Source organism: Drechmeria coniospora, chromosome 01 (assembly GCF_001625195.1).
Source record: "Drechmeria coniospora strain ARSEF 6962 chromosome 01, whole genome shotgun sequence".
NCBI classification, from domain to species: Eukaryota; Fungi; Ascomycota; class Sordariomycetes; order Hypocreales; family Ophiocordycipitaceae; genus Drechmeria; species Drechmeria coniospora.
In genome coordinates, this window is record NC_054389.1 from 3,594,985 (window position 1) to 3,621,374 (window position 26,390).

A 26,390-nucleotide genomic window follows, 5' to 3' on the forward strand; every position below is an offset into this window, starting at 1 on the left:
CGTGGAAACGGTGATGTTGGTGCAACAGGAAGACATGAATGCTGATGCTTGAATGCGCATGGATGTAGATGCGCATGTGAGTGCGCGTGTGGGTGTAGATGTGAGGGGGGATGCTGATGGTGACGGTGATGAGCAGGGTGGTAGGACCGAGCAACGTGCCCCCCAGATCAACCCAACACGGAAAGCATGTCCTCTATACGGGTGAACTTGTCCCTTTCTTTCCCCAACTCCCGTCCTCGAAGTCTCTCGGCGGCGTCGATCCTGTGCCATTGATCCCAAGACACTGAGGCGACGGATGCTGGACCGACTTCCTGCGCAACAGCTTCCCAACCGGAAGCACGATGGCCGGGTAGAAAGCGAGCACCCGAGGTCCAGTCGTGCACTATGGCATCCGCCACGGCAAACGAATCTTGCATCGTAGAGGCGATGACCCCCGTGGGCCCAGTCTTGAGCCAGCCGGCGCAATACATGCCAGCAAGGGGCTCTGTGGCGGCACCGGAGACGTTCCCATCGTCGGACGAGAGACTCAGGATCCTGCCGAGCCCGTCGTTTCTCACCACGCCGCGTCTCTCGTCAAATGGAATGCGAGCATCGGCAAACCCGTCAAGGGCAACCGACTTGTAGCCAACTGAACGGAAGACAAGATCTGACGGCAGTACGAGGGTCTCGTCGGTAGCCGCTACTGATGATTGCGGGTCAAAGGGCATTTTTAGCCTTGTGGTACGGAACTCGGTGCTCGCAACAACAGCAGGGTTGTCCCGGCGGCCAAGGAAGCACTTGGGAGCAAGGCAGCTATCGAGAGACCACGTTTTGGCCGCGTCTTCAACCGATGCGGAGCTGCCTTTGAGAAGAAGCTCTGCCAGTCGGCGCGAGGCTCGAGGGAGGCCTTTTACGTCTCCCGGAATGAGGGATCGGTCTATGGGATGGAAGGCAACGTCGTAAAGCTTCATGAGTTCGCGCGTTTCTTTGATCGTGAAGGCAGCCTGACGAGCATCCAAAAAGGAGGCATCAGCGCTGGTCGCTCAAAGCTGGAGCTCGGCGTACACGTCACGTTCGGTGGGCACGCACCTGCATCGGTCCCCTTCTCCCTACGATACGAACTCTCTTGACCCGGCTCCTGGCCAGCTCGGCCAGGGCATGCTCGGAAATGTCCGTCTTTCGCAGCACGTCGACGCGCTCCAGCAGAATCCTGGCCACATCCAAGGCAACGTTGCCCTGGCCGACGATGATGACGTCTTCGGCGCTGGCCAAGTCGGGCTCCAGGGATGCGCTGCCCGGAAGGCCGTTGTACCAGCCGACGAACTGGCGAGCCGAGTACACGCCGCGCAGCGTTGCCTCACCCGGGATGCCCAGCTTCTTGTCCTCGGAAGCGCCATACGCCAGAAGGACGGAGTCGTAGTGGCGCATGAGCGATTGCAGCGGCACCGTGCAGTGGTCAGCTGCCAGTGAAGGACGGCCGACGGACGTGTTGCCGATGAAGCGGAAGTTCGGAGACGAGGCAATCTCTTCAAACCTCTCTTGGCAGTTCTACCGGAGCCTGCAGATCAGTTCACGGGCGCCAAGCAGGGGCACAGCGAGCGAGAACCACCGGTGCCAGCAGCCACTCGCGGCCAAGAGTTGCCGTCTCGCCGGGGTGTCATGGGATGGGAACCTACCTTGACCTCGGGATGGTCCGGGGCGACACCGTGACGGATCAGACCAAAGGGCACCGGCAAGTCTTCATACATATCCACCTGCGAGCTCGGAAGCTTGGACATGACCCGAGAAGCGGCGTAAAATCCCGCGGGACCAGAGCCGATAACGGCGATGCGGAAGAGGTCATCCGCCCGACGCGGCGTTTGTCGCGAGCATGACTTCACCGACATCCAGCGCCGGAGCGACCGGGACAGAGGCTGCATGAGGGGGGAGGACATGCTTCGCATTCTCCGTCGGATCGAACCGTCTTGCCGGCCTACACGTGCGTTGCGTTGCTGTGCAGTGGCAAGTGGCAGGTTGGAAACGGCCCTCGGTCTATGGTGTTGTGGCTGGTGGTGGGCCACTGATGATTCGGATAAACTGCGTAAGTATGTACTTACTCCGTACCAGTACACAGAATACTTATACCTAAGTACTGTACTGTACTTGAGTACATAATTGTACTTACTTAGCACCTCTAGGAGACAAACGAGTACTGTACTGTATATGTACAGTACGTGCATGTAAGTACATGTAGGTACCTTTAGCGGGCGGCGGCAGAGACACCAAACTGGTTTGGCGTCGCGACGCATCCATGTTGCCTGGACAACCAAATAGCGTCATCGTGACAAACTACAGTACGAACTGTCAATCTTCCGCGGATGCAGATGGGTGACGAATCGGGGTATTACGACTCCATCTACGGAGTACTTGTACGTATATCATGAAATGATACTAGCACTCCATACAGTACTGTAAGTACTTGTAGGTAGTACGATAATTGTATACCTGCTTTAGTACTTGCAAGGACACAAGTACATGTACATTCATGTCGTACTGAATATTGAGTACAGTACTCCGTACAGTACGTACATCCCCGTACTATGTACAGAGTACATACATACACTTCATCACCCCAACCAGCATTCCATCTCGGCAGCCTCCTCCCTCTCCTTCACTCTCTTCCCCTCCTGCCACATTCCAGCCATGGCCGTCTCCCCGCCATTCATGTACAGCGCCGCCCCGACCGACAATGCTCTTTTCCCTAGTCCCCTCTTTGATCCGAAGGCCGTCACAAAGGCCAGCTGGGAGCCGAAACCAAGGAAACCCCTGCCAACGGGACCCTTGATCTCCTCCGTAAACCGCCATCCAGAGTATTGCCCCCCCTCTCTTCTCACCGATTTCCCACTTCCGACGATGTTGGCTGACTGCGGATCGATTCCTTAGCGCGCATCAACTACTCTCGCGTTCCCCAAATCACCAGCTTCAAGTGCCCTTCGGCCCACGGACTAAAGGATGCATCAAGTGGCTGCGTCGCTTGCAGCTGGCTCTGCGCTTGCTGCAACTCAGCGGTGCCACCGGTACTCTGGCCTTCATGATCCTTCTCACGGGCATGGACACCATCATGGCATGGGTCTTGAGGATTGCGGTACAATGCACGCCCCAGCCCTCCGATCTGTTGCTGCAAGTCATCTTCGCTGACACGTGTTTCCTTTCCTGAATGCAGGCCGGCTTCTCCATTCTGCACTGCACCTATGCCATCTACCATCTGTCCCGTAGCGCCGGTAGTCGCACGCCCGGATCCTCGGCCGCCTATCAACTATTCGCCGCCGTTGCCGATTTATGCGTCATGTCTGCGTATGCCTTTGGTGCCATCTCTGTGCACAAGGATGCCGCTGGCTGGCATACGCTGTTTTCCAACCAGAACCTTATGCACTACTTCATACCCGCTGTCTATTATACCCTCATCGGAGCCTCTGGCTTGCACTTGATCTCCATTTCCTTGTCACTTTGGCTGGGGTTCATGTTCCGCAAGATTAGTCTTCTGCCGCCTGACATGAATCCTCTGGAGGATCATCTGACTGCCAGGCCGTTCCATAAGAAGAACAAATCGTCCGTTACTACAACCAGCAGCTTCGCGAATGAAAAGCAGTGTCTCGTTTCTGTTGAGAACATTTCTCGACCCCCGGGCATCCCCTTTTTGCACACGAGAGCCGGCTCATTCAACTCAACTACGACACGAGACTCAACAGTGAACCTCCCCCATAGGCGGTACCAACTCGCCCCCGGAAGCCCTGAATGTCTGCCGAATTCAGAGTACGTCGCGTCACCCCCGCCCAAGTCTTCGCGGCGTGGCACGTACACGGAGCTTCCCAACGCCGATCCTGCTGCGCTGAAACCCAGTACTCCATCCAGCGGCATCATACAGGCTCGCAGACCCAAATTTACCGAATCATGGACGCCGACCGACTCAATGATCCTTAGAACAAACGAAAGGAGTTGTGGTATTGGCCTTGCCGGGGCTCAAGTGTCAGGGAAAATAAGCAAGCCAACTGGGAGACCATCTGGCTCTGGCCTTCAGCAACCCTACGACTTGCACAATTTCTCCGACTCGGAATTTGATGACGAGAATATGACTGAAGATTTCTCTCCAGAGCCTGACATGAACAGTGTGCACCCGAATCCACTAAATTCGAACCCCTCTCTATCCCCCGTTACAGGATCCCCCAAGCGCAAAGTGCTTCGATATCCACAGAACGGTGTAAACCCGGCCAAGCGAAACTTCTTGTCCAACATCAGCAACAACGAAAGGCAAGAAGTTCGCTGCAGAGACATAGCGGATCTGCCGCAGGTAGACGAGGAGAACTGGCAGTCCCAGGGGTATGGCAACGTTCTCATCGATGATGGGTATTACTCGAAGCCATACCGATTGTCCAAGTGCGGAACTCCACCAGTACTGATTGGCAACGATCGAAAGATATCCACCGGAAATGACTTTGAGGCGAAGTACTCGTCATATGCGTACGGTCGGCGGAATGCTAGCGGAAAGATGGCTGAGGAAGGGATGGCGGCAAACCATCGGGGGAACTTTGTGAATCCGGAGTATGCTATCTGATGTCTGCTGGTATAAGACTCATCTTCCTAAATAGCTCCGCAACACCTTGCCGGCACATAGTGTGATACATCAATCTGAAGCACTGTTATATATCATTCGCAATGGCCTAACCTCGGTATTTGCCCTGCCCGGGTTTCGTCCCCATTTGTCACCTGTAGCAATGCGGACACGCACATGCCCAAGCGAGCACTCTGCAAGAGCAATATACAATTTATGTGAGTTAGGCAGGTCCCTCGGAAAATGGCTACCTAGTTAGCATGCGAAGCTGGCCGGCTTGATTCTACATCCTACGCCTCCCACCCCGATACTGGTTTATTGAACCGTCAATGACCTGCCCCGTACGAACTCCATACAGACGTGGCGGTGGCTTTGGCATCGCCACTCCAGACCCTATCGTCCAACACGGCGGCTCGACAGAGATGTCGCATCGTCGGGCGCCCGTGAGGACAGTTCCACGGCTTGTCTAGTTGTCCCATTTGCGTCAGCAGCGCCTTCATTTGGCGATACGTCAGGGCCTTTCCAATCATGATGCTGCTACGGCACGCCCTCATGGCGAACATTTTTCTCACTTTCGACGGTCGAGGAATGCGGCCTGATTCGTACGGCTCGTCGGCCAATAGCGATATCAACTCCTCCAGGTCGTCTAGGCTGAATGTTGTCTCCCGGCTCAGTGGCAATGCTAGGAGTTGGCATCGGGAGCCGGCAGGTGAATCGCCTGTGGTGTCAACATCAACTTTAAACCCGTTTGCTTCAATGGATGCGAGATTTTCCATGATAATCTCTTCCTCGAGGGACGTCAGTTCAAGTCTCTTGGGGTGAACAAGCCTCTGAGATTGAACCGTTGTTGTAGCCTGGAGCCTTTCGAAGTTGTATTTTTCATCCGAAGCATGTTGGTCAATAATGAAGATCTCATCATGCCTTACCTTTTGAGAATCGTCGTCCTCGATGGCAGCTGGCCGCACAGCAATAATAAAGCCCATATTAAACTGACCTACAACTCGCATTTTTGAGAAGTCGCTTCGTGAAATGATGAGAGGAAGCTTTGACTCCGCATCAGGCGCAGTAATATCGTCGACTCCATCATCCTCGTTTGACTCGACATTTTCTGTAGATCGACGCGAGATGACGTCCTTTAGTAGGAATGACAAAGTCTTCTCATCCATGCGCACAATCTGCGATGCAAGTGCAGCAGTACTGCCACGCTTTGCCCGGACTCCCACAGATTTTGATCGCTTGGGCGAAGGCCCAGTGCTGTCACCATTGTTAGAAGAGTTGGATGATCCAGGAGGTGGGCTCTGCGCGTCTGCGTCCGACTCTGCATCCCTCCCACCTCCCGACTCTAGCCGAGAACCACGATCATGTTCATGAAGGTCCGACGGGGAACATATGGGACCAGGAGGGCTTTTCCTGGAATTAGCATTTGCATCCACTGGATCTAGTGACGCGAGAGTATGCTCGGCGAAGTCTTGCATGGGCCTCGACGACAGTACTTCGCGACCGGAGTTCGCGTTCCTGCGGTTTATGTTCAAAAGTATATTCTCCATTGTTTCCGGGTTATCCTCGCTTGAGTTCATATTGTTCTCGATAGCAACAGCCGTATCAGCTAACAATAGTGGATTTCCAAGTTTTGAACGTTGAAGTTGATTCTCGGACCTAGTCGGGGCGGCTGGAGCATCATATTCAACGTTAGATGCCATAGTTGAATTTGAAGACACCTCTTGCATCGCATCGCTCGTGGTTGTGGCCCCTACAAAGCTTTTTCCGGCCAGCCGGTCGTTGAAATCCTGAACCGGCCTCGGAAGCTGTGACCTGTTTCGTCCAGGCATCGCACGGGTCTGCGTTGACGAGATGGATGTCTCTTGTTCGACTGCGGACGGTTCAACCGACAAAGCCTGGGAAGCTTGGCGAGAATTTGACAATGACGATGAATGCCGTGAGGCCACCGAGGAGTCTTTGTTGTTCAGCCACTGACTGATGAGGTTTTGATCTGGCTCAATTCTGCGCCGTGACGCCGATGTTGTTGTTGCTGATTTAGGTCCTCCAGATGTTTCCCTTGAATCTATATCTGAATCATCGCTTGAGTCGCCGTCGTTGCTGATATCATCATTGTCATCATCGTCAATGTCGTCAATGCTAGACTGCAGGGACCTGGCCGATGAACGTCTCAATGACACCCGTTTTGACTCGCTTTTTTGGTTCATGACGGGTGCTACCTTGTTCTGACCGCTCATCGTTGATGTGGAATCAAGGTGCTTCGGTTTCTCGGCAGCTAGTCGAGAAATTGGGACAGAGTGGTCGTGTGAATCGAACAGTGCGGTCAGCGAAGAACGAACGTTGTCTAGCAGTCGGCCTTGGTCATGCAAAAAGATGCTGCGCTTGTCTGGGCTAACGTTGACGTCGTACATGTGGGTATCGAGCTGAATATCGGCAAAGATGAAGGGCGACTGAGTGTGATTGAACGATCTATACACTTCATTGAACGCTTTGGCAAACTGAGGTAATGCGCAGGGCCTTCCATTTATAAAGAACATTTGCTTGTCGGGCGTCTGGCGACCATCTCCGGCAGAAGGCCGCGATACATGGCCAAGAATGCGAACCAGTTTTGATACTGCACCCTGCGTCACAGGGACTGCAAGGCCATGGCCGGCAGCGGAAGGTTGCAACTCAAGTTTCAGGTCTAGCTCGACGAGAGCGGACATTGTTTTCGTGCCGAAAATATTTGTTATGTTGTCACGGGTAGTGGCATTTCCCTTTGTTGAAAACAAGAGAACGCGCTTACCCTTCGTGGGTTGTTGCGAAACGGAGAACTTGAGGTTGGTTTGGATGCAGGCGTATTGGTTGAGCAAGGCTATGACCTTGTGCCATTCTCGTTTGATGTTGCGTTCAAGCTCACGTCGACGGACGGGAAGGCTGTGAAAGAGACTCTCCACCGAGACAGTGGTGCCCTTCTGTGTGGCGACGACCTCGGTGCTCCTGAGGGCGCCAGAAGATTCAAATGCGAGCCTGGAGCCCTTGGGGGCATCCGCTTGGAGGCAGGTAGTGACATGAACGCTGGAGAGTGCGCACAGGGAAGCCAAGGCCTCGCCGCGGAAACCAAATGTCTGCAACGAGGCGATATCGGAGTACGAGGACAGCTTGGAGGTGTGGTGCTTCAGGGCAACGGAAGCATAGTTGGCAGGCGCAATACCGGATCCATTGTCTTGAACTTCGATCAGTTCGAGGCCCTGGTTCCTGAATCGGACGTCTAAAAGGGAGACGTATCAGTCAGCCAGCTGATCCAGACAGAAGAGTGGATGAGAAGGGGACATGGGGAACGATCACGGTACCAATGGTGGTGGCACCAGCATCGACACTGTTCTCAACCAGCTCTTTGACAACGGAGCATAGGTCGACAATGACCTGTCCTGACTGGATTTGATGAACCTGAGATTGTGAGAGGGTGGATTAGTCAAAGATTCCATTCTCGTTGCAAGAGGAACAACGCTGCGTGAAACGTACGCTCCGGCTGTCGATGGGAAGGATGGAGGCTGCCATGATGATGCATGTATTAGGCGGGCGAATGCCCCTCCAGGTTTGGAGAGAGGGCTGTCCTTTCTAGGATAGTTGTTGTCTGAAGTGTGGCAATGAATTCATGAATCCCGTTGCTATCGCAGTGATATTCTAGCGAGGTGAATGTGCCGTACTGTATGTAACTTGGAAGTAGTCAAACTGAGAAATAATGATTTCATTACGGAGTATGCATTGCCCGAAACTAGTGCCATAAGTGTACGGAGTACAGGCCGTACAGTAGCTGTACTTACTTGTAAGTACTTGTACGTCACTGTACAGTACGTTACTTAAGTACGGGGTACTTTAGGTGGACATGTACGGAGTACAAGTGCTGTAGCTGCCTTAAGTGCTTGTCAAATACTACACCTATTTGGTTACTACAGTACGGAGTAGGTACGGAGTTATTGCTAAATTCACGGTTTGGCTGCCAAGGTATGGATGGTATGTACTTACTTACAGTGATAAGTACTCCGTGCTCCGCCGTAATGCTGCATGGATTGTACTTATTATTACTTCAGTACAGTTACGGACTGACAATCCCAAGTGCCTTAGTATTACATAATCTCCCCTATCAACCAACAGTAAGTATATTCCGTACTGTACATGCAAGTACTGTAATTACTTACTTGGTTTTACAAGCACCCACGCACCATGCCGTTGTACACAACTTAGTACTCCGTAGGTACAGTAGCTATCAATCACCCCAGCGTCATACGTCGCATTTGCGACAACATCGAAATCGACATCGACATCGACCTCAGCAACACATACAGTCCATGATTCCTGCTTCCATTCAGCCTCACGTCAATTGTTTTAATAAAAATCGACCGGTCGGCCTCGACGGCCGCGAATTACCCAACAGCGACTGCCATGTGGAGAGACCGTACCAACCTGTACGTTCTCGGACATCGAACCGCTCTGTTGTCCTTCTGATCCACCCGCTTGCTAACTTCAGCCCAACTTCTGCATAGCTACATCTCGTATCGTCAGTCGTATGCGCATCATCCAGTGCAGCGCAACAAATATGCGAGAGGAAGCGCGAGAGGCGCCGGCGTCCTCTCAGACCCCTACGGGGGCAGTAGCCAGGCGCAGGAGGACCGGCGCGGCTTGCTTTCAAGCAGCGCCTTCGACGACGATGGTGACTCTATAATTGAGATGGATATGATCCCGCCCCGCTGGGCCGACGTTTCGAGCGAGATCACCGAGTTGCTCGCCAACATTGCCACCAAGAGCCAGCACTTGGAAAAGCTCCATCAGAAACACGTCCTCCCAGGATTCAACGACGAAGACGCCAAGAGGGCCGAAGAGGTCCAGATAGAGAAGTTGACACAAGCGATCACCAAGAGCTTTCAAGACTGCCGTCGATGCATTCACCGGATTGAGCAGATGGTGCGAGAGGGGCAGCAGTCGGGGTCCATTTCGAGGGCGGAAGAGACCATGGCCAAGAACATTCAAATATCACTGGCGACAAGAGTCCAAGATGCGAGTGCAAGCTTTCGGAAGAAGCAGAGCGCGTACCTAAAAAGTAAGTCTGCTCATGTTCTTTTGCTAGTATCATCATGCTTGTGCATAACGAGATGGACTTCGCTCACCTCTTCCCTTTTCCATGCAGAGATTCGCGACATGGGCGATATGGGAACTTTTGCCCCCCTAGAAAAGCCACAGTCGGGGTCGTATGCAGATCCGTCCTTGCAGGAATCGGATGCCGACCGCTACTTCTCTCAATCAACCATGCAAGCAGCCTCGCAACAAAGGATGCTTCACTCTAATGACACCACAATCTTGCAACGAGAACGCGAGATTGAAGAAATCGCCCAAGGAATTATCCAACTATCAGACCTCTTCCGAGACCTACAAGCAATGGTCATTGACCAGGGTACCATGCTGGACAGGATCGACTACAATGTCGAACGAATGAACGAGGACGTCAAGGGAGCCGACAAGGAACTCAACGTTGCTTCGGGGTACCAAAGGAAAACAACCAAGAGGAAAATCATTCTCCTTCTGATCCTCATCATTGTTGGCCTATTCATCCTGCTCATGATTAAGCCGAAGAAGCACGATTAGCTAGAGGAGCAAGCATGTTTTGGAAACTGCATGGAGCTCGAACCGAAGTCGATTCGATGTTATCATTACATATATTCATCACACCGTACATATATACCACGCCACAGAATGAAAATGGTAGCAACTCTTTCGCTTCTGGCTTCGGGTTTTATCCATGAGCATCGTCTCAATAATTCACGTTCCAACATGCACATCCTGTACGCGTTGCACCTGTTATAAAGGATATATTCCTAACGTCGTTTCTAGTTACGACCAAGGAATGCCAACCTGATCCTTGTCATGGTCGTCGAACGCTCTTCCGAACAGTTTTGGGTATCGGCTCCAGAGCTTGGGCATTTGGGCTTCAAGCTCCCGAGTCATATCTGGCAGCGACGGTAGGAGTTCCGAACCCCATGCCCGGTCTACCAATCTTTTTATGCTCTCTGCCGATGTTTCATTCCCGTCTCTCGAACGATGTTTGCGCCGACCAGGCACCTGGCTAAGAGCAATGCGTGATATCACCGCCGTACGCAAAATCTGTCTATCAACCAGGACTCCCTGGTCCCGTAAGACAGCAAGGAGGCGTACGCCGCAAGCAACGTCGAATGCAACGATGCCAGAGTTGCCCATATCCATTACTGCTTCGACGCTTGGTCGGGCAGCCAGCGTTTGGTCGAATCCCCACCTAACGATGGAACGCTGTAGATGTGGATTGAATATCTTTTGCACAGGGTGTTCACGGTGTGTGAACGGGAGATCCGCTGGAATATATGCCTGCCCTTCATTCTGGGCCGGGGTCACCGGATACTGCCTGCTGTCATTCTCCCCGCGGTAGCAAGAGCCAGTTGAGCCAGGCTTAGCCGAAGCAGGTTCATGGCACCTGTCTTGAAACATAGGCAAGCGTGAGACAGGCTTGATGTGAAATGGACCGCCTGTTCCCTCCAAAGTAGCCTTCGTATGTATCGACGGTGGCTCGTGCGAATAAACTTCAATGTCGGCGGTTCGGCCCATGTCTCCCTCATCCATGCACTGTGTGACAATTATCTCGCTGCAGGATGCCGTTGAAGGGTTCGTCGTTCCCAAAACCACCGTGCTCATGTTCGAGGGCCGAGGCAGGTCCAATCGATGAACTGGAATCAGTCCACCATACGGTGGCGTGTAGAGCTGGATAATTTCCAAGCAAAGCTGCTCCAGTTCGTCGAATCGCCCAAGGCGTCCAAGATTGTACAGAAGAAGAGTCCAGTACTGTATGGGAATAGCGACGTCGTGGCAGGCAACGCGGCGGGTGTAGTCAATTGCTCGATTTAACGGCGACTCTGCGTCGTTTCTGAGTCTCTGTTTTGTGCTTTTTCGTACGACAGGGTGCATTCGAAGACTCCGGAAGGCACGCTTGAGAAGTTGCGCAGCACTATCTTGGGCCAGGTTTACTTTGAGTGCCTCCATTCGTTCCAGCACCTGCATGGACTTCCCCATTTTTCGCTTAGGAAGTTCACATGCGAGCAGCGAATTGAGTCGTCCAGAAGATGGATCGGTCTCGATGACCTTTTCTATCCCACGTAAGAGCGTTTCCCTCCGGCGATCGCCTGTTGCAACAGCAGCAGCCAAGAGCACTTGCCGCGTTTCCGGATTCTCAAACTCATCCGGATGAATATCGCAATTCACCAGATCGTGCAGCAAAACATCTTCTCCATGTCTCGCAAACAGAACAAGCACCTTGCAATAAATATGAGGTGATGATTGAATCCCCAGCCTCTGCAGTTGCTCAATGCGACACGCAAATCCTTCGGCGTCCTGCTCTCGCAGAGCGAGCGATTGAAAAGATCGTGGTCCAATGGCCTGCACTCCAATTCGATGAACAAGGTTAATGGCAAAGTCGACAGACGCCCAGGAGCTGGCGAACCATTTTGCCATCAACGAATCACTATATTGACCTGTCGGGTGGCCAGTGGCAGTGGTCGGAGCCTCTGATATTTGCTCGTCATAACGGACTCTTCCAGTCGGATGACCAATACCAGCTGCTTCCAGTTCTTCTGTTGTAAGTGGAACGGATGGGTAATACCTGGCAAGAAATGTGAGGAAAGGACGGGATTTCGTGCCAATCGGAAAGTCTTTGAATAATATCAGTTTTTTGCGCCAAGTGCGAGCGATCTTAGACTGTCCAGAAGCGAATAGCGCTGGTATTATGCAGTCATACAATCCTCGCTCTGTGCTAAAGGTGTACAGAGTCGTCAAAGAACTCTGCATTTGTGGTGTAGGATTGACGACAAAGCCCGACAGCAACGCTCCAAACTCTTCCGTGCTGGGTGGGAAATAGGTAGCTAGCTGCAAGTGCCAGTGAACGGCATCCTCGAACCGACTGTGTTCGAGACACAAGTGGACGATTCTCATGTATAGATCCGGCCACCGGAAGGCACGATCTTCCAACAGCTCGGCAGCGATATTGACGAGCGTCGCAATATGTTCGTCATTTCGGAGGGCTGTTGTAACGACAACATCGCGAAGGACATCGGCGCCCGGTTCAGCAAAGAGATGAATAAGACCTTTAGCTCGCATAGCCTCAACTCCCGCCCAGATGTTGTCGTACTCGTCATTCAGGTGTAAAGTGGCAAGAAGTCGTTCCCAGTGTTTGACGTTGCCAAAGTATGACTCCACATCTACCCCGGCTCGCTCCAGCAACAGGTCGGTATCCTCCAGGGGCCTTTCCACTGTTATCGTCCTTGTCGAAGCTGCTCTGCTCTGGGCTAAAGACTGCCCTAGCCTGCCGTCTGTTCTCCATCCCCATGACGCTGTGTTCCTCCGAAGGGGTAGTCGGGAAATCGACAGCGTCTTGGGGTGACGCTGGGGCGATGTATAGAAATATCTGATTCGCCCAGTCGGGACGATAGCCGAAACAGAGAGGTGTGCTAGGGCAGTGAAGCGCAACCCACAGCGGATGATTGCAACTGGCTGTGTGGCCAGTTTCGAGGCAGGTCGAGCGGCGCGAGAAAGCTGGCAGACGAGTTGCAAGTTCAAGGTCTCTCGCATTTCCCAGGACCACCTTCGGTAGCCACAGCTTCAATTTGCATCACTGCATTGTTGTAACTTGCACTGAAGAGAGCCATTGACATACCATGGTGATTGGGATGCCAACAAAATGCTCCATCACGCTGCCTACCATCACTGGGTGGAGTACGTTGTCCTATTTCGAATATGCTGAGTCAGCACAACCCACCCTTGACTAGATGGGCTCATTTCTGCGAACGTTCGACATCGACCCGTAGCGTACCACATTATCAACAGAGCAATCCCTCACCCATATTCGACCGTTGAATCCTCGCAAACGTCTCCGAAAACTAATCTCCAATATGGGGTGAGTCTCCCCCCATATATATTCTCCCTGGAACGAATCACACCCGCCTTTCTTCCTGCAGATTGTGGCATGTCTGTTCCGACATGCCCGAAGCGAAGCCTTCCGACAGAGCCATGAATGAGCTGACGCCGCTTTTAGTTTCGTCAACGCGAAGAACAAGGTGCCCGAGCACCAGCGCTTCTACCAGCAAGCCTACAAGGCCCATACTCGCCTGTGGAAGATTGTACGACGTGCCATAATCCCAAACAATGACGGCGGCGATACTGATTCCACAGCAGGGTCACCGAAGCCGTTGGTTCATGACGCCGTATCTCATCGTTCTGTGGGGTGGATTTGGAGGTTCGTGGCTCGGAAATTCTCTCATGTCGCAATCTTATCTGACCAATTGACAGCTACACTGTACGCTGCCGGGCGGAAAATCACTGGCCACAACACGTGGTTCAGCAAGAACTAGAGACAAGACTTGATAATAACAGCTGCTTGTTGCCTCCGTTATGGACTTGTCGGGCTTGTTCAGTCACTGGATTACCATGTGTACAAATGCAATAAAGTCAATTTATCAATTGCATGCCCATCTCTCGTGTCACGTGAATATGTTCCATCGCAACCAATGTAGCAAGATCCTGCACCCCGTTCCCCATTTATCTTCCATCCTGCTACGACGCATAACGGACAGCTTCAATTAAAAAAAAAGAGTTATGGAACCGGTGGAATATGTCTCAGTACCCCGTGGCTCCCGGAGCCTTCTCGTCCTTGCGCAGGGTGGTCAGGACATCACGGAAGCGCTCCTTGCCGGAGCCCGCCGCGCCACCTTTTGTTCCCTTGCCGCTGATATCGACCAGCTTTCCGATTCGATCCCAGCTTGTTCCTCCAGACACAGTGTCTTCTCGGTTAGCAATGAACTGCTCAGCTTCCTTGCGAGTCTGCGCTATGCCCTTTTCTTTCTTGACATTATAGTTCTCGTAGAAGTCGTCGATATTCTTCTGGGCCTCTTTGACAGTCTCCTCCCGTTGAGAGGCGAACTGCTCAACTCTCTTTGCAATTTGTGCGTCTCGACGCTGTCTCCATTCCTTGATGACGTCGGGCTCCTCCTCATCGTCGACATGTGTTTGGTAGCCAGATTTGTAGGATACCGACGGTCCTGTGGAGGGAGGAGCCACATCCTGAAATGGCCACTATGAGCGGGAAACATGGTCTCAAATTCACGAAATAAACTCACTGCTGATGGGTTGGCAATATCGGGGAACTGTGACTCGAAAGTGGATTGGGCATTGTCATTGTCGCCGTGTGTTAAGTCACCACTAGCCTCCCCAAGCGCAGCAGCATCATCGATTGTGACAAACTGCTCTGCATCATCGCCTAGGAGAGCCTTTTCGCGGGCAAGAAAATCATCGGCAGAGGGATTGGTAGAAGCATCTTTAATGTCAGTTTGCGCTGGGACGATTTTAACTTAGCGTCCGAACTTCACAGTTGATGTGCAGCTCCGCTCACCTCCTGAATCAAACTCATCTAGAGAGGGGAAACGGTCCGCCATTATTGACAGCTAAAAGATGTAGCTTTCCTCGTGTTTTGTGGATGGGGCTTCTTGTTCATTCAGTACGTTGCCAGATGGATACAGCTCAAAGCTGCAAGAGGACGTCCAATGTCATAAGCGGTTACTGATGGCACGTAACCATGCCCGGAGCTTGAACTCGAAGGTCAAACAAACGTACTATTGGCTCGTTGAGCCAAGAGCGGGTACATTTCTGCCAGGCGGTGAGTTGGTTCCCCAATGCGAGTGACACGAAAGTGGGGTGAATTCCAGTTGCTTTCCCCTCGTGAATTGCATAATCGAGTAGCATTTATCCCCTAATTGAATATCTTCCACAGTGTATCTATCGCCTTCAGCTGATTCGGTGCGTGAACTGCGTCGTCAAAGCAAAGGCAGTCAAGAGGTCTCACCAACCTACACACAATTCCCTCTACTTCACTTTTTCGGTTCATAACGACGGCTGTCTAAGCTATGCCACCTATTTTGCATTAGTCAAGATTTACCTGGTTCAATAAAAAAAAGGGAGCAACTCGCCAGCAAGCGTTGAGACAGCCAACCGCAGGAATCGAGTGTGCCAAAGCTCATATCACCTTAGCTGGAGCGAGGTTCATATCTATTCACAACGTCAAAAGATCACAACATTCTCAAGTTATTTGGGCAAACAGTGGTGGCATAAAGCCCTGAAGTGCATAATGGCCTACAACGACGATTCCGTCTTGGCACGGCTCTCCTCACTCAACGAGAGCCATGACAGCATAGCAACTGCAGCTCAGTGGATTATGTTCCATAAGTATGCATTCAGCGGTCAAGCCTATGCTCCCCGCACTATCATGTATACTGACTCATATCGGTGGCCAGGAGACATGCTGATCGCACAGTACAACTCTGGATGCAGCGATTAAAGGACTCTTCTAGCACCAGGCGCTTGAGTCTCGTGTACCTTGCAAATGGTATCTCTATCCCACCTGCCTATGTTATAATTATATCCGTCATATGTGTGACCTGGAGATTGATATTTGGAATCAACTGCTGACCTGCTCCGGATGTACAGAGGTAGTGCAGCAGTCAAGGATACGACATAAGGAGGATTTCGTCATTGCCTTCTCCCCCGTGGTGGCCGAAGCCACCTCAGTTGCCTATAGAGGAGCTCCAGCCGAGATACAGGCGAAGCTGAGACGGGTGATAGATGTTTGGAAGGACAGATCCATTTTTGAACCCCCAATCCAAGCTGCCATTGAGGCTCGACTTGAGGGTAAGAAACGTGAGAGGTCGACTGTATAATGGCATTCTTACTAATGGATGGCAGAGTTGGACAAGTCTCGAGGAGCAACAAATCCTGGCTTCAGGGAGTCTCCTTTCAGAGGTTCGACTGTGCCATCAGAACTTGCACCTTTGGTGTCAACCTACCAAACTGCAACGAAACTGAGCAACCCCGTTGACACAACACTTGCTTCAGCGAACCAAGAGTACGAAAAGCAAGCGGGACCTCATGCAGAAGTGCCATCAGCCCCCGTCTATGCAGCCCGTTTGAATGGCCTCCTCAAAACTCTTGTCAATGCAGAGAGCGCATTGGCAGAATGCGTCAAAGCTCGCGAGAGCCTAGTGTCTGGCCTCGAGAAGCTGTTAGATGCTCAGCGAGCTGCTTTGTCTAGTCACAAAACCTCGGCCACCGTCTTGCGCGATCGAAAGGTCGAGATTGAAAATAAGAAGCAGCAAGTCGAGGTTGCCATCATGCGAGCGCTGGGTCCTGCAGAAGACCGTGATTCTATGCAAGAGGGCGAGTTTCTCACGCCAGATTCTGAACCAGATCGGCCCAAAATGGAATCCCTGACGCCGCCGGCCGTGGAAGCATTGACGCCGCCGGCAGCGGAAGCCCTGACACCACCTGTTATGGGTGTCGAAGCTGTGGACCCTTTGGATCAAGAACCGGCCACCGCGAGCGTGGACAACCAACCGACCGAAACCGCGTCCTCTCATCACTCGATTCCGGTATCTACGAATGTCGGTACTAATAAACGACGGAGAATTGATGATCCTGATGGGTATTCTCGTCTCGAAGGAGACGATGATGGCATCGACGCTGATGTGGCTGAGATGCTCAAGGATGGTTAGATACTTGAATTCAATTGGCAAACGTCTGTCTGGCTTGTCGGTGGACTCCTGCTCAATATAATCTGGGAATTTTAATGTACAAGTAGCTACATCCTCTATAGAACCCTATATCCATGGAACTGGTCCTTCTTTTGCGTTAACGCTCGATATTCCGCTGCCATACTTTGATTCAATATTGTTACTCGACTCTAATAGCAGCGGTTGGTGTAGTACTGGGTTGACGAGATGCTCCGTAAATAATTACTTCCGAGCCGAGACCGATTTGGATAAGCGCATCCCCCACTCCCCCACTCCAGCTTTTGGCACTGGCTGTACAAGTACAGTAATATTAACCGTGAACGGACTTCCTGCATGCTCAAGTTGACCGATGTGGCGCGCGACAACGATGATGGTATCTACAGAACAATTGTGACAATTTCGCCTCCCACACAACATCCATCCCTCTGCTGTTCCTGGCCGAGACGACGATGCGACGCCAGGAGGTAGCTCATTAACGCATCATCTGTCAACATGTTGTCGGGCACTGTGTGGCGAACGCAAATGCCGCGGCTAACCGGGAGCTCAACTATAGCAGCTCAAGCGACGACTCCTCTCGTGGACAACGTCATACTGAGAGCATGTTACCGCCGGGCCGATGCCTTGTCCCAGCAACTTCGCTCGATTAGCGCACTTCCCAATCGCCAGCAATCCCTCCAAGCGCTCAATTTTCCACCGTCCCGAAGCCGCATCCGACTCCTCGCTGCTCAGGCTCCCCCGTCGTCGCTACTTCGACGTCAAAACCTGCAACGCAGTCATATTTTGGATTCCACTCGAAGATTCTCTCGTGGGACGTTCTTTCATCGACAAACAGGACCCCTTTCCGAAGGTGGACCTAAGCCTGCAGAAAGCCGGCCAGAAACTCGGCCAGAAACTCAAGATGAAGTCGAGGCTCAGGATTTTAAGAAGAGCGACAAGGCATCAAAGGCGGCGCAGGTCAATCTCTCGGCAAAACTTTCGAAGGACGGCAGCACACAACAGAGCAAGGCTGGGATGGGTGAGGTCTGGAGGCTTATCAAAGTTGCTCGGCCCGAGCTGCGATGGCTGGGCGTGGCCTTTGTCTTTCTCGTCATTTCCTCCAGCGTCACGATGTCGATTCCCTTTTCCGTGGGTCGAATCTTGGATCTCGCCACCAAAGGAGACGTTGACGATGTCCGCCTCTTTGGATTTACAATGAACCAGTTCTTCATGGGGCTGGGAGCCGTCTTGACGCTGGGAGCAATGGCCAACTTTGGACGCGTCATCCTGCTTCGCATTGTTGGCGAGCGGGTCGTTGCCCGGCTACGGTCTCAGTTGTATCGCCGTACTTATGTTCAGGACGCCGAATTCTTCGACGCCAATCGCGTGGGCGACCTGATTTCACGGCTGAGCTCTGATACCGTCATTGTTGGCAAGTCTGTCACGCAGAACCTGAGCGACGGCCTCCGAGCCCTCTTTAGCGGTGGAGCCGGATTCGCCATCATGGTGTGGACCAGCCCTCAACTCACGGGGCTTCTGCTTCTCATGTTTCCTCCTATTGCCATCGGCGCCTTCTTCTACGGCCGAGCCATCCGGAACGTGAGCAGGACGATCCAGAAGAACTTAGGTACACTGACCAAGATCGCGGAAGAGCGCCTTGGAAATATCAAAACTAGCCAAGCTTTCGTGGGCGAGGTGCAGGAGGTGAGCCGGTACAACAAGCAGATCAGGCGGATATTTTGGCTCGGCAAGAAAGAGTCTCTGATTGCTGCCACCTTCTTTGCATCTACCGGTTGGGCTGGAAACATGACCATCCTGGCGATGCTCATCGTCGGGGGTAGCTTCGTGCGGTCAGGGTCCATGTCACTTGGAGAGCTAACCTCATTCATGATGTACACGGCGTTCGCAGGCTCCAGCCTCTTCGGTCTCTCCGGGTTTTACTCTGAACTCATGAAGGGGGTAGGAGCAGCGAGCCGACTCTTCGAACTGCAGGACCGTCGACCGGGGATCCATCAGACCGTTGGCCGCCCGGTCCAATCTGCTCAAGGCTCCATCAGGTTCAGCGACGTTTGCTTTGCCTACCCCACTCGGCCGGCGGTCAACATATTCAACGGCCTCAACTTCGAAATACCTTCGGGCAGCAACGTCTGCGTCGTTGGGCCGTCTGGCGGCGGCAAGTCGACGGTGGCCTCTCTGCTGCTGAGATTCTACAACCCCACGTCCGGATCCATCACGATTAACGGCGTTGACATTTCGAGTATGAATGTCAAGTCGCTCAGGAGACGTATCGGCATGGTGTCGCAAGAACCAGTGCTGTTCTCGGGGACCATTGCGGAGAATATCGCGTATGGAAAGCCGACGGCGTCCCGGTTGGAGATCATCTCGGCGGCGAGAAGGGCCAACTGCAATTTTATCAGCGACCTTCCCGACGGCTTGGAGACTCAGGTCGGAGCGAGGGGGTCCCAGCTGTCCGGCGGGCAGAAGCAACGGATCGCCATCGCCCGAGCGCTGCTCAAGGACCCTGATATTCTGATTCTCGACGAGGCGACATCGGCACTTGACGCCGAATCCGAGACGCTCGTGAACGAGGCTCTAGCGGGGCTGCTTCGGGGCCACAACACGACGATATCGATTGCACATCGGCTGTCGACGATCAAGCGATCTGATAAAATCATTGTTCTCAACAGCGAGGGCAAAGTGGCCGAAATAGGCAGCTACGTGCAGCTCGCAAGCGATAGAGGGAGCGCCTTCAGCAAACTCATGGAATGGCAGATGAGCGGAGGCGACATTCCGGAGAAGTGGACGTCCGAAATGCAGGCTCACATCACCGAGGTTGACGAGTTGGAACAAGACCTGACGCAGGAGGATGAAGGGCTAGAGATCGAGGATCCCGAAGCAACGGTGCTTGAGCCGTCACACGATGATGAGAAGCGCCCTTGAACCCTCGTTTTGACCAAAGGTCGCTCTGCATTTCCCGACTGTGCTAAGCAGAGCACCGTGGGAGAATCCGATCTGCACCGAGTGATAAACCACTAGAGCATCGATTTACAATGTATAATAGCACCTACTGTTATCGGCTGATGGAAGAAGCCTGTTCATAAGTCCACTCCACTCGAGAATTAGCTGACGTTGGACGGGCGCAACATTGGGTTCCAGGTTTCCAGGTATAGAGGCAGGGGAGGCATGCGACGATGCATGGAGTGCGATATTTTGCGACGGCAAAGGGAGCTGAATTGAGGCGCAAACATTACAACAGGATTTCATTCTGCTCGTTCAACTAGACATTCGTGTGGTGAATGGTGGTGAATTATCCACTGTGTACATAGTTAACATCCGATACCTTGCTGCTACTAGTCCCTGCCGCGTTCATTGGCGTCTCGGGTTTTTGTACTTTGTATTTCACAACTGGGAGTCGAGCATGTTTCTTGTAGCAACGATAAGTGAGTATTGTAAGTAACTATTAAGTATGCAGGATGGTGAAGCTCCATGGTACCGAGGCGGTACCGAGGTACTTGTGTCGTCGGCACTTGGCGGAATGTAAGTATTGTATACTGTCGTACGGAGTAGTGGTGATGTACTGTACTGTGCTGTGCTGTAATTACATGTAAGTATACTGTAGTATTACCTACCTACACCTACAAGTAGGCACCTCTTATGTACAAGCAATACTGCAAAATAGGTATCTCGGCAACCAAAGAGCGGCCACCAAAACGTCATCCGTCGATTCTACTCGGAACCACCTAAGCACCAAGGTATTGTCTCAGGACCCAGCGCGGCAGTGCTCGAGTAATACCTTTCTCGAGTGCTTTATATGATTTAGGCACGTTAGTTGATCACAAGCAACCTCGAGACGTCGTCAGTCTCCTCTTGTTGGCACTCTCGACGGACGCCTGTGGTGAGCTTTCACCCTTCTCGCATACACTTCACATACACACGAGTACGCGCACAGGCTGCGGAGGAGGTGAAGGTCACCATGACGACAGTCATCGAAGGAAAGTTCAATTACGGCGACACCAGCCTGTTCTCCAAGACGTGGAAGGTGAGTCACCGTCGAGCAATGGCAGACAAGCGAGCGGAGGCCTCCCAGCGTAGCTGAATCTGACCGCGCCTTGTGGCGAACTCGCAGCCGCAGGGACCTATCAAGGCCAAACTGGTCTTCGTTCACGGCTTTAGCGAACACATCGACCGCTACAACGACTTCTTCCCCCAGTTCGCCAAGAACGGCATACAGGTGTTCGCATGGGACCAGCGTGGTTGGGGCCGCAGCGTCGCCAAGCCAGCCGACAAAGGCCTCACCGGCCCCACGTCGCAGGTGGTGCGCGACGTGGCCACGTTTATTCGCGATAGGATAGATGAGGATGCAGGTGATCCGCTGCGGCCGCCCATGTTCGTCATGGGCCACTCGATGGGCGGCGGAGAGATCCTGACGCTCGCGGGCGACACGCAGTACGTCCAGCTGGTCAACCAGATCCGCGGCTGGATTCTGGACGCCCCCTTCATCGGCTTCACTCAGGGCGAGGAGCCCAGCAGCCTCAAGGTACTCGCCGGTCGGATCGTGGCCCGTCTGCTGCCCTACATGCAGCTGAAGCACGTGGTGCCGCCGGAACACCTTAGCAGGGACTCGGTCATTGTCGAATCGGTGCGCAACGACCCGCTTTGCCACAACACGGGCACTCTCGAGGGCCTTGCCTCGCTCCTCGACCGGACGGCTAGCCTGTCGTCGGGCCGCGTCACGCTAGGCAAGCAAGTACGAAGCATTCTGCTTGCCCACGGCACCGGGGACCGCGTCTGCAGCTACGACGCCGCGGTGCAGTTTATGGAGAATCAGTACGCCGTCAAGGACAAAACGACCAAGACGTACGAAGGTGCCTACCACCAGCTGCACGTGGACCACTGCAAGGATGCGTTTGCGAAAGATGTGGTCAGCTGGATCTTGGAGCGGTGCGAGAGCTCAGCCGGGGACGCGCCGTCTTTTGATGCGAAGCTCTAACGGGATGGGGGTGGCGGTATGCAGATGCAAGGTAGGGAACGGATTTATGTGATATGGATACAACGCATGGCTGCTCGTTCTTTATTTTTCTTCGGTATTTTTCTGGTCCTGCGGGGGCTCTGCAGGAACTGGATGGCTCGCATCAACATCGACCGTTGACACAATCTCCAACATCTGCTTCATCGCCTCGCTTACTTGGGGTCATGCATGTGCGTGCGTATATTGCTGGGGTGGTCAATTTGGCAATCATATCCCGCTTGACATCTCTGCCATGGCCCATCGGCCAGTCCATCAGCCAGCCCAGAAGGACAGGCTGTTGCCTTTGTCGCCCTGCCATCAAGGACCCCTTGGTTATGCACATGGAGGGCTATTGGCAGTACTATGCGCACGTCCTGCGGAGTACTGCAGTACGTTCCTATCATATCTGGTGGTGTGTACGAGCAAATATAAACATCAGTTGCACGTACGAGTACGTGTACGATGTACGTGTAGCTATCTCTACATGGCGGTACATGTAAGGATGTACGGAGTACTCCGTACAGCATGGGCGGTTGAGGCTTGGCGGCGGATAGCCAGCGGGGGATTGCTTGTGTTGTCCGAAGTAATCTGGAGTAATCAAGGATAAGGAGTAATAGGTACTCGTTGGGCGGCCTCTCCGCGATCCGCAACGATCACCCCCACACATAGTTATACCAACTGCGGTAATTATTATAGATTCCACATCCTGAAAATACTAGTGAATGGTACTCCGAACGTGTGTACACACTACGACACAATGGAAGCTTCTCGTCCATGGCGTATAGTGTATTGTGCTGAGAATACCTTACTTGCCTCGGGGTTGCTTTGACGTACGGAGTACACGGATGTGCATGTGGCATGTACGTATAATGTGGTTGCTTACGCGGAGTTCATGTGCAACCACAACACAAAACCTCGTGCCGACCAGCACGTTATGTTTGTAGTCTGGTACTATTTGTTTGCGGTGCGTTAGATTCTCTAGGTCCCCAGGCATTCAGTATTTCGTTCGATGCTACTATTGCTCTGCAGTATTCCGCCGAGCTCCCCCGACTCATACCCCGCTCTCGAACCCAGACTTCTGATTCAGGACCCTCCTGCGTAGGCTACCTCATTGTACCAGCTAGCACTTAGTTCCAACTCCCTTCTCCTTTAGTCGTTAGGCAGGCACCTTTGAATGCTGCCACCCATCAGAAAAGGCAGGTATGAGACATGCAAGGAGTACTGCCTTTTGCCGCGTACTACGGAGTGGTACGTAGTCATGTATCTCATCCTTTACCGAGCTTGGCAACTACTAGGTACCCTCAGGCAGAACGACTACGATAGACAACGAGCTGAAGAACATCTGTGCCCGGCATCTTTTGCAGCGTCAGAGCTCCCATCTCTACCAGCTCCTCTTCCTCTCAAAGCCTTGGCCTTGTTTGTTCATCACATATCCTGCCTGTCTTATCATCACGCCAGCTCTTCCTTGACTCTGTTCACGCATCGAGAGGTCTGGGGGCCTGGCCATCTCATCTCGGCATCCATCAAAACCGTACACGTCGGTTACCCAGGACATCCGCAAAGCACCTCCCCACCCAGCACGTCTCCCTCGCCAGCGTCGACTTCCGCAGCGTCAGCTTCCCTCGAAGAAGATGACTGCCGATGCCAACACGCCCCACGCGCATCACTCTTCCGCCGTCCATCTGGACCACCTCTACGCTGGCCGTGTCAGCTCATCATCCGCATCAATCCGACGGCATGCTTCCAGCACCGCGTTAGAAGGTCTTGCCTTCCACGCAGATGCAATCAACGCTGCGGAACGCCATTCATCTTTCGTTACCGATGTTGAAAGCCAAGCTATGAACGCTTTCGGTGCCCGCACCCCCCATCACAACGTCGAGACAGACCCGTACGGCCTCGCCCGATCCTACAAGACCAACCAGGATCTTGACCGAATCAGGGCCAACTCTTCGCGGAAGAGGGATGGCGCCCAGGGTCGCCGTCAACTCGGCGCCGGCGCCGACGAAGACTCCCCGGCCGAGCCCAAAGCCGTCTCCAAACGGGACGCCCGGAAGCTCCGCGGCTTCTACGAGAATCAGAATGCCGCCATCGAGCGCATGCTCAAATCTGTCGAGGACCATGTGGCCGACGCTCGTCAAGAGCAGGGTGACGACCAGCTCAAGTTTCGTGTAGCCATATACGGCTCGCTTGTTGCCAATGTCATCCTTGCCGGCCTGCAGCTTTATGCCGCCATCTCCTCAGGTTCTCTCTCCCTCTTCACCACCATGGCCGACGCCGTCTTCGACCCCCTCAGCACCCTGGCGCTCATCTTCTCCAACCGCGCCATCAAGCACGTCGAACCCCGTCGCTTCCCCGCCGGCAAGGCCAGGCTGGAGACGGTCGGCAACATTGTCTTTTGCTTCATCATGACGACCATGTCTTTCATCATCATCGCCTTTGCCCTGCGGGAGCTCACCGAGGACCATAAGGAGAAGTCGTTTCAGCTGCCGTCCGTCATATCCGTCTGCGCCGCCTTCCTCTCCAAGTTCTGCCTCTTCCTCTACTGCTGGTCCATCAAAAACAAGTATAGCCAGGTCAAAATTCTATGGCAGGACCACCGCAACGACCTGCTCATCAACGGCTTCGGAATCCTGACTTCGGTTGGCGGCTCCAAGCTGAAGTGGTGGATCGACCCAATGGGTGCCATCCTCCTGTCCATCCTCGTCTCCGCCATCTGGCTCCACACAGCTTTCAACGAGTTTTTGCTGCTTGTCGGCGTCGTCGCCTCCGTCGACACGCAGCAACTGATCACCTACGTCTGCCTGACACACTCGCACTCGGTTCGTGGCATCGACACGGTCCGAGTTTACCACTCTGGGCCGCGGCTCATCGCCGAAGTCGACATAGTCATGGACCCGTCAAGCAGCCTCGCCGAGGTCCACGACGTCGCCGAGGAGCTGCAGATGAAGCTGGAGAGCTTGCCGGACATCGAGAGAGCCTATGTCCACATTGACTACGAGACCACCCATAAGCCAGAACACGCATACAAGAAGGATCTGTGATGCTTGGGTCATCTACGCGCCCCCGGCCACCAGCCCCCGCTCCCCAGACCCCCTGCCGCGCCCGAAACGGGACATTGTTCCTGCTTTCTCACACGTGCGGAAAATACTGGCCGGGAAAACATGCGTTCTCGCATCGTTAAGCCGTAGTCTTAAACTCCGTACATTAGCCCTAAAATGATGAAGTGGCCCAACCCAACCCAAATGATCGAGACATTTGCTGGGTGCATGTGTAGAAACGCCTCCTCTGCCCATCTCTCCGTTTGTCCCTCCATCAACAGGCTGCCGATTGCGGGTAGCGGCACACCCGAGCACCAAACCATGTCCAGCGCGTGTGCAAACGACAAGGTCAAGTACAAAATGTCCGATTCATAAGCCGGTGTCGATGTCAACACCTTGCCTTTGACTAGCTCTGGCCCAAGACCTTTTTGGTGTCTTCCTCCTTGCCCAACAACCCCAAATTCCGTATTTGACCAGCGCTCGGCGCATCGTCTCGAGGGGTGCCTGACTCCGCTCGCGCGTACGCAGCTTGCATGGCGAGCGCCCTCGCATGCTATATATGCGAAATCGTCAGCAAGCCGTGCTAGGCGGGTGGCGGTGTTGTCGTTCAAAATTCACCTCCTTCTTGTGATGCAGACATTCGTAGTAGTCTTCCAGCGGCCGCGAACACTTCTTCTTGCCCGAGTCATCCTCGGCACTTGTATTGACAACGTAGCAGGCCATGACTTCTTGCCAGAAACGAAAGCAGCGGCCAACGCCTACCAGCCGGATGTCAGATTCTGTAGCGCCAAAGGCTCAAAAGGCAGACCTACCGCCGTGCATTCCGTATCCCGACGCCATGATGAACTGCAGGCACAAGTCGAGAATGCAAACCTCTGGAGGGGAGCGCTGTTCTGGCACCCTGAACAATAATTGAACGATATTTGATGCCGGCGCCCAACAGCTAATAGCACGTCGTGAGTTGGAGTGGATGCTGACCGGTCCAATGCTAGTGCTCAGTGCACAACCTCGTACACCGATATGCAAGTTTGGGATCCACCTCGTCACCAAGATGACTATCAAGCGGAACACGCTGCCCCACCATTCTTCACTCGCCTAACAAGTACCTCCTGATACTGGGCACAGTACCCATCACTGCGTGCAATATTCCGCCATTATTGCATATTCGGAAATATGCACATCCACCCCATACA

At 53.2% G+C, this 26,390-nt stretch overlaps 12 protein-coding genes across 12 annotated transcripts; 7 read left to right on the forward strand and 5 right to left on the reverse strand.

The window, feature by feature from the left end:
- Positions 1-167: 167 nt before the first annotated feature.
- On the reverse strand, positions 168-1,913 carry DCS_00847 (uncharacterized protein; the record flags this gene model as incomplete). The annotated part of the gene is made up of 3 exons (XM_040798182.1): positions 168-983; positions 1,069-1,527; positions 1,656-1,913. 3 exons carry the CDS (start codon positions 1,911-1,913, stop codon positions 168-170), a joined length of 1,533 nt encoding a protein of 510 aa, XP_040659065.1.
- A 748-nt stretch (positions 1,914-2,661) lies between these two features.
- On the forward strand, positions 2,662-4,570 carry DCS_00848 (uncharacterized protein; the record flags this gene model as incomplete). Its single annotated transcript, XM_040798183.1, has 3 exons — positions 2,662-2,811; positions 2,939-3,103; positions 3,182-4,570. The coding sequence occupies 3 exons, from the start codon at positions 2,662-2,664 to the stop codon at positions 4,568-4,570; spliced, it is 1,704 nt and encodes a 567-aa protein (XP_040659066.1).
- Positions 4,571-4,662: 92 nt separating this feature from the next.
- Positions 4,663-8,104, reverse strand: DCS_00849 (uncharacterized protein; the record flags this gene model as incomplete). The annotated part of the gene is made up of 6 exons (XM_040798184.1): positions 4,663-4,722; positions 4,924-7,116; positions 7,195-7,247; positions 7,350-7,801; positions 7,854-7,993; positions 8,069-8,104. 6 exons carry the CDS (start codon positions 8,102-8,104, stop codon positions 4,663-4,665), a joined length of 2,934 nt encoding a protein of 977 aa, XP_040659067.1.
- Positions 8,105-8,989: 885 nt separating this feature from the next.
- DCS_00850 (t-SNARE affecting a late Golgi compartment protein 2) lies at positions 8,990-10,186 on the forward strand (the record flags this gene model as incomplete). Its single annotated transcript, XM_040798185.1, has 3 exons — positions 8,990-9,012; positions 9,091-9,644; positions 9,732-10,186. The coding sequence occupies 3 exons, from the start codon at positions 8,990-8,992 to the stop codon at positions 10,184-10,186; spliced, it is 1,032 nt and encodes a 343-aa protein (XP_040659068.1).
- Positions 10,187-10,432: 246 nt separating this feature from the next.
- On the reverse strand, positions 10,433-13,277 carry DCS_00851 (pentatricopeptide repeat domain-containing protein; the record flags this gene model as incomplete). The annotated part of the gene is made up of 2 exons (XM_040798186.1): positions 10,433-13,153; positions 13,275-13,277. The coding sequence occupies 2 exons, from the start codon at positions 13,275-13,277 to the stop codon at positions 10,433-10,435; spliced, it is 2,724 nt and encodes a 907-aa protein (XP_040659069.1).
- Positions 13,278-13,509: 232 nt separating this feature from the next.
- DCS_00852 (uncharacterized protein) lies at positions 13,510-13,968 on the forward strand (the record flags this gene model as incomplete). The annotated part of the gene is made up of 4 exons (XM_040798187.1): positions 13,510-13,514; positions 13,653-13,737; positions 13,793-13,853; positions 13,907-13,968. 4 exons carry the CDS (start codon positions 13,510-13,512, stop codon positions 13,966-13,968), a joined length of 213 nt encoding a protein of 70 aa, XP_040659070.1.
- A 265-nt stretch (positions 13,969-14,233) lies between these two features.
- On the reverse strand, positions 14,234-15,048 carry DCS_00853 (clathrin light chain; the record flags this gene model as incomplete). Its single annotated transcript, XM_040798188.1, has 3 exons — positions 14,234-14,677; positions 14,734-14,948; positions 15,006-15,048. 3 exons carry the CDS (start codon positions 15,046-15,048, stop codon positions 14,234-14,236), a joined length of 702 nt encoding a protein of 233 aa, XP_040659071.1.
- A 689-nt stretch (positions 15,049-15,737) lies between these two features.
- DCS_00854 (uncharacterized protein) lies at positions 15,738-17,157 on the forward strand (the record flags this gene model as incomplete). The annotated part of the gene is made up of 4 exons (XM_040798189.1): positions 15,738-15,835; positions 15,904-15,995; positions 16,097-16,297; positions 16,352-17,157. 4 exons carry the CDS (start codon positions 15,738-15,740, stop codon positions 17,155-17,157), a joined length of 1,197 nt encoding a protein of 398 aa, XP_040659072.1.
- A 510-nt stretch (positions 17,158-17,667) lies between these two features.
- DCS_00855 (uncharacterized protein) lies at positions 17,668-20,091 on the forward strand (the record flags this gene model as incomplete). Its single annotated transcript, XM_040798190.1, has 1 exon — positions 17,668-20,091. One exon carries the CDS (start codon positions 17,668-17,670, stop codon positions 20,089-20,091), a length of 2,424 nt encoding a protein of 807 aa, XP_040659073.1.
- A 1,033-nt stretch (positions 20,092-21,124) lies between these two features.
- On the forward strand, positions 21,125-22,141 carry DCS_00856 (alpha/beta hydrolase; the record flags this gene model as incomplete). Its single annotated transcript, XM_040798191.1, has 2 exons — positions 21,125-21,190; positions 21,278-22,141. The coding sequence occupies 2 exons, from the start codon at positions 21,125-21,127 to the stop codon at positions 22,139-22,141; spliced, it is 930 nt and encodes a 309-aa protein (XP_040659074.1).
- Positions 22,142-23,790: 1,649 nt separating this feature from the next.
- DCS_00857 (uncharacterized protein) lies at positions 23,791-25,200 on the forward strand (the record flags this gene model as incomplete). The annotated part of the gene is made up of 1 exon (XM_040798192.1): positions 23,791-25,200. The coding sequence occupies one exon, from the start codon at positions 23,791-23,793 to the stop codon at positions 25,198-25,200; it is 1,410 nt and encodes a 469-aa protein (XP_040659075.1).
- Positions 25,201-25,603: 403 nt separating this feature from the next.
- On the reverse strand, positions 25,604-26,037 carry DCS_00858 (NADH:ubiquinone oxidoreductase 11.5kD subunit; the record flags this gene model as incomplete). Its single annotated transcript, XM_040798193.1, has 3 exons — positions 25,604-25,750; positions 25,816-25,955; positions 26,010-26,037. 3 exons carry the CDS (start codon positions 26,035-26,037, stop codon positions 25,604-25,606), a joined length of 315 nt encoding a protein of 104 aa, XP_040659076.1.
- Positions 26,038-26,390: the final 353 nt, after the last annotated feature.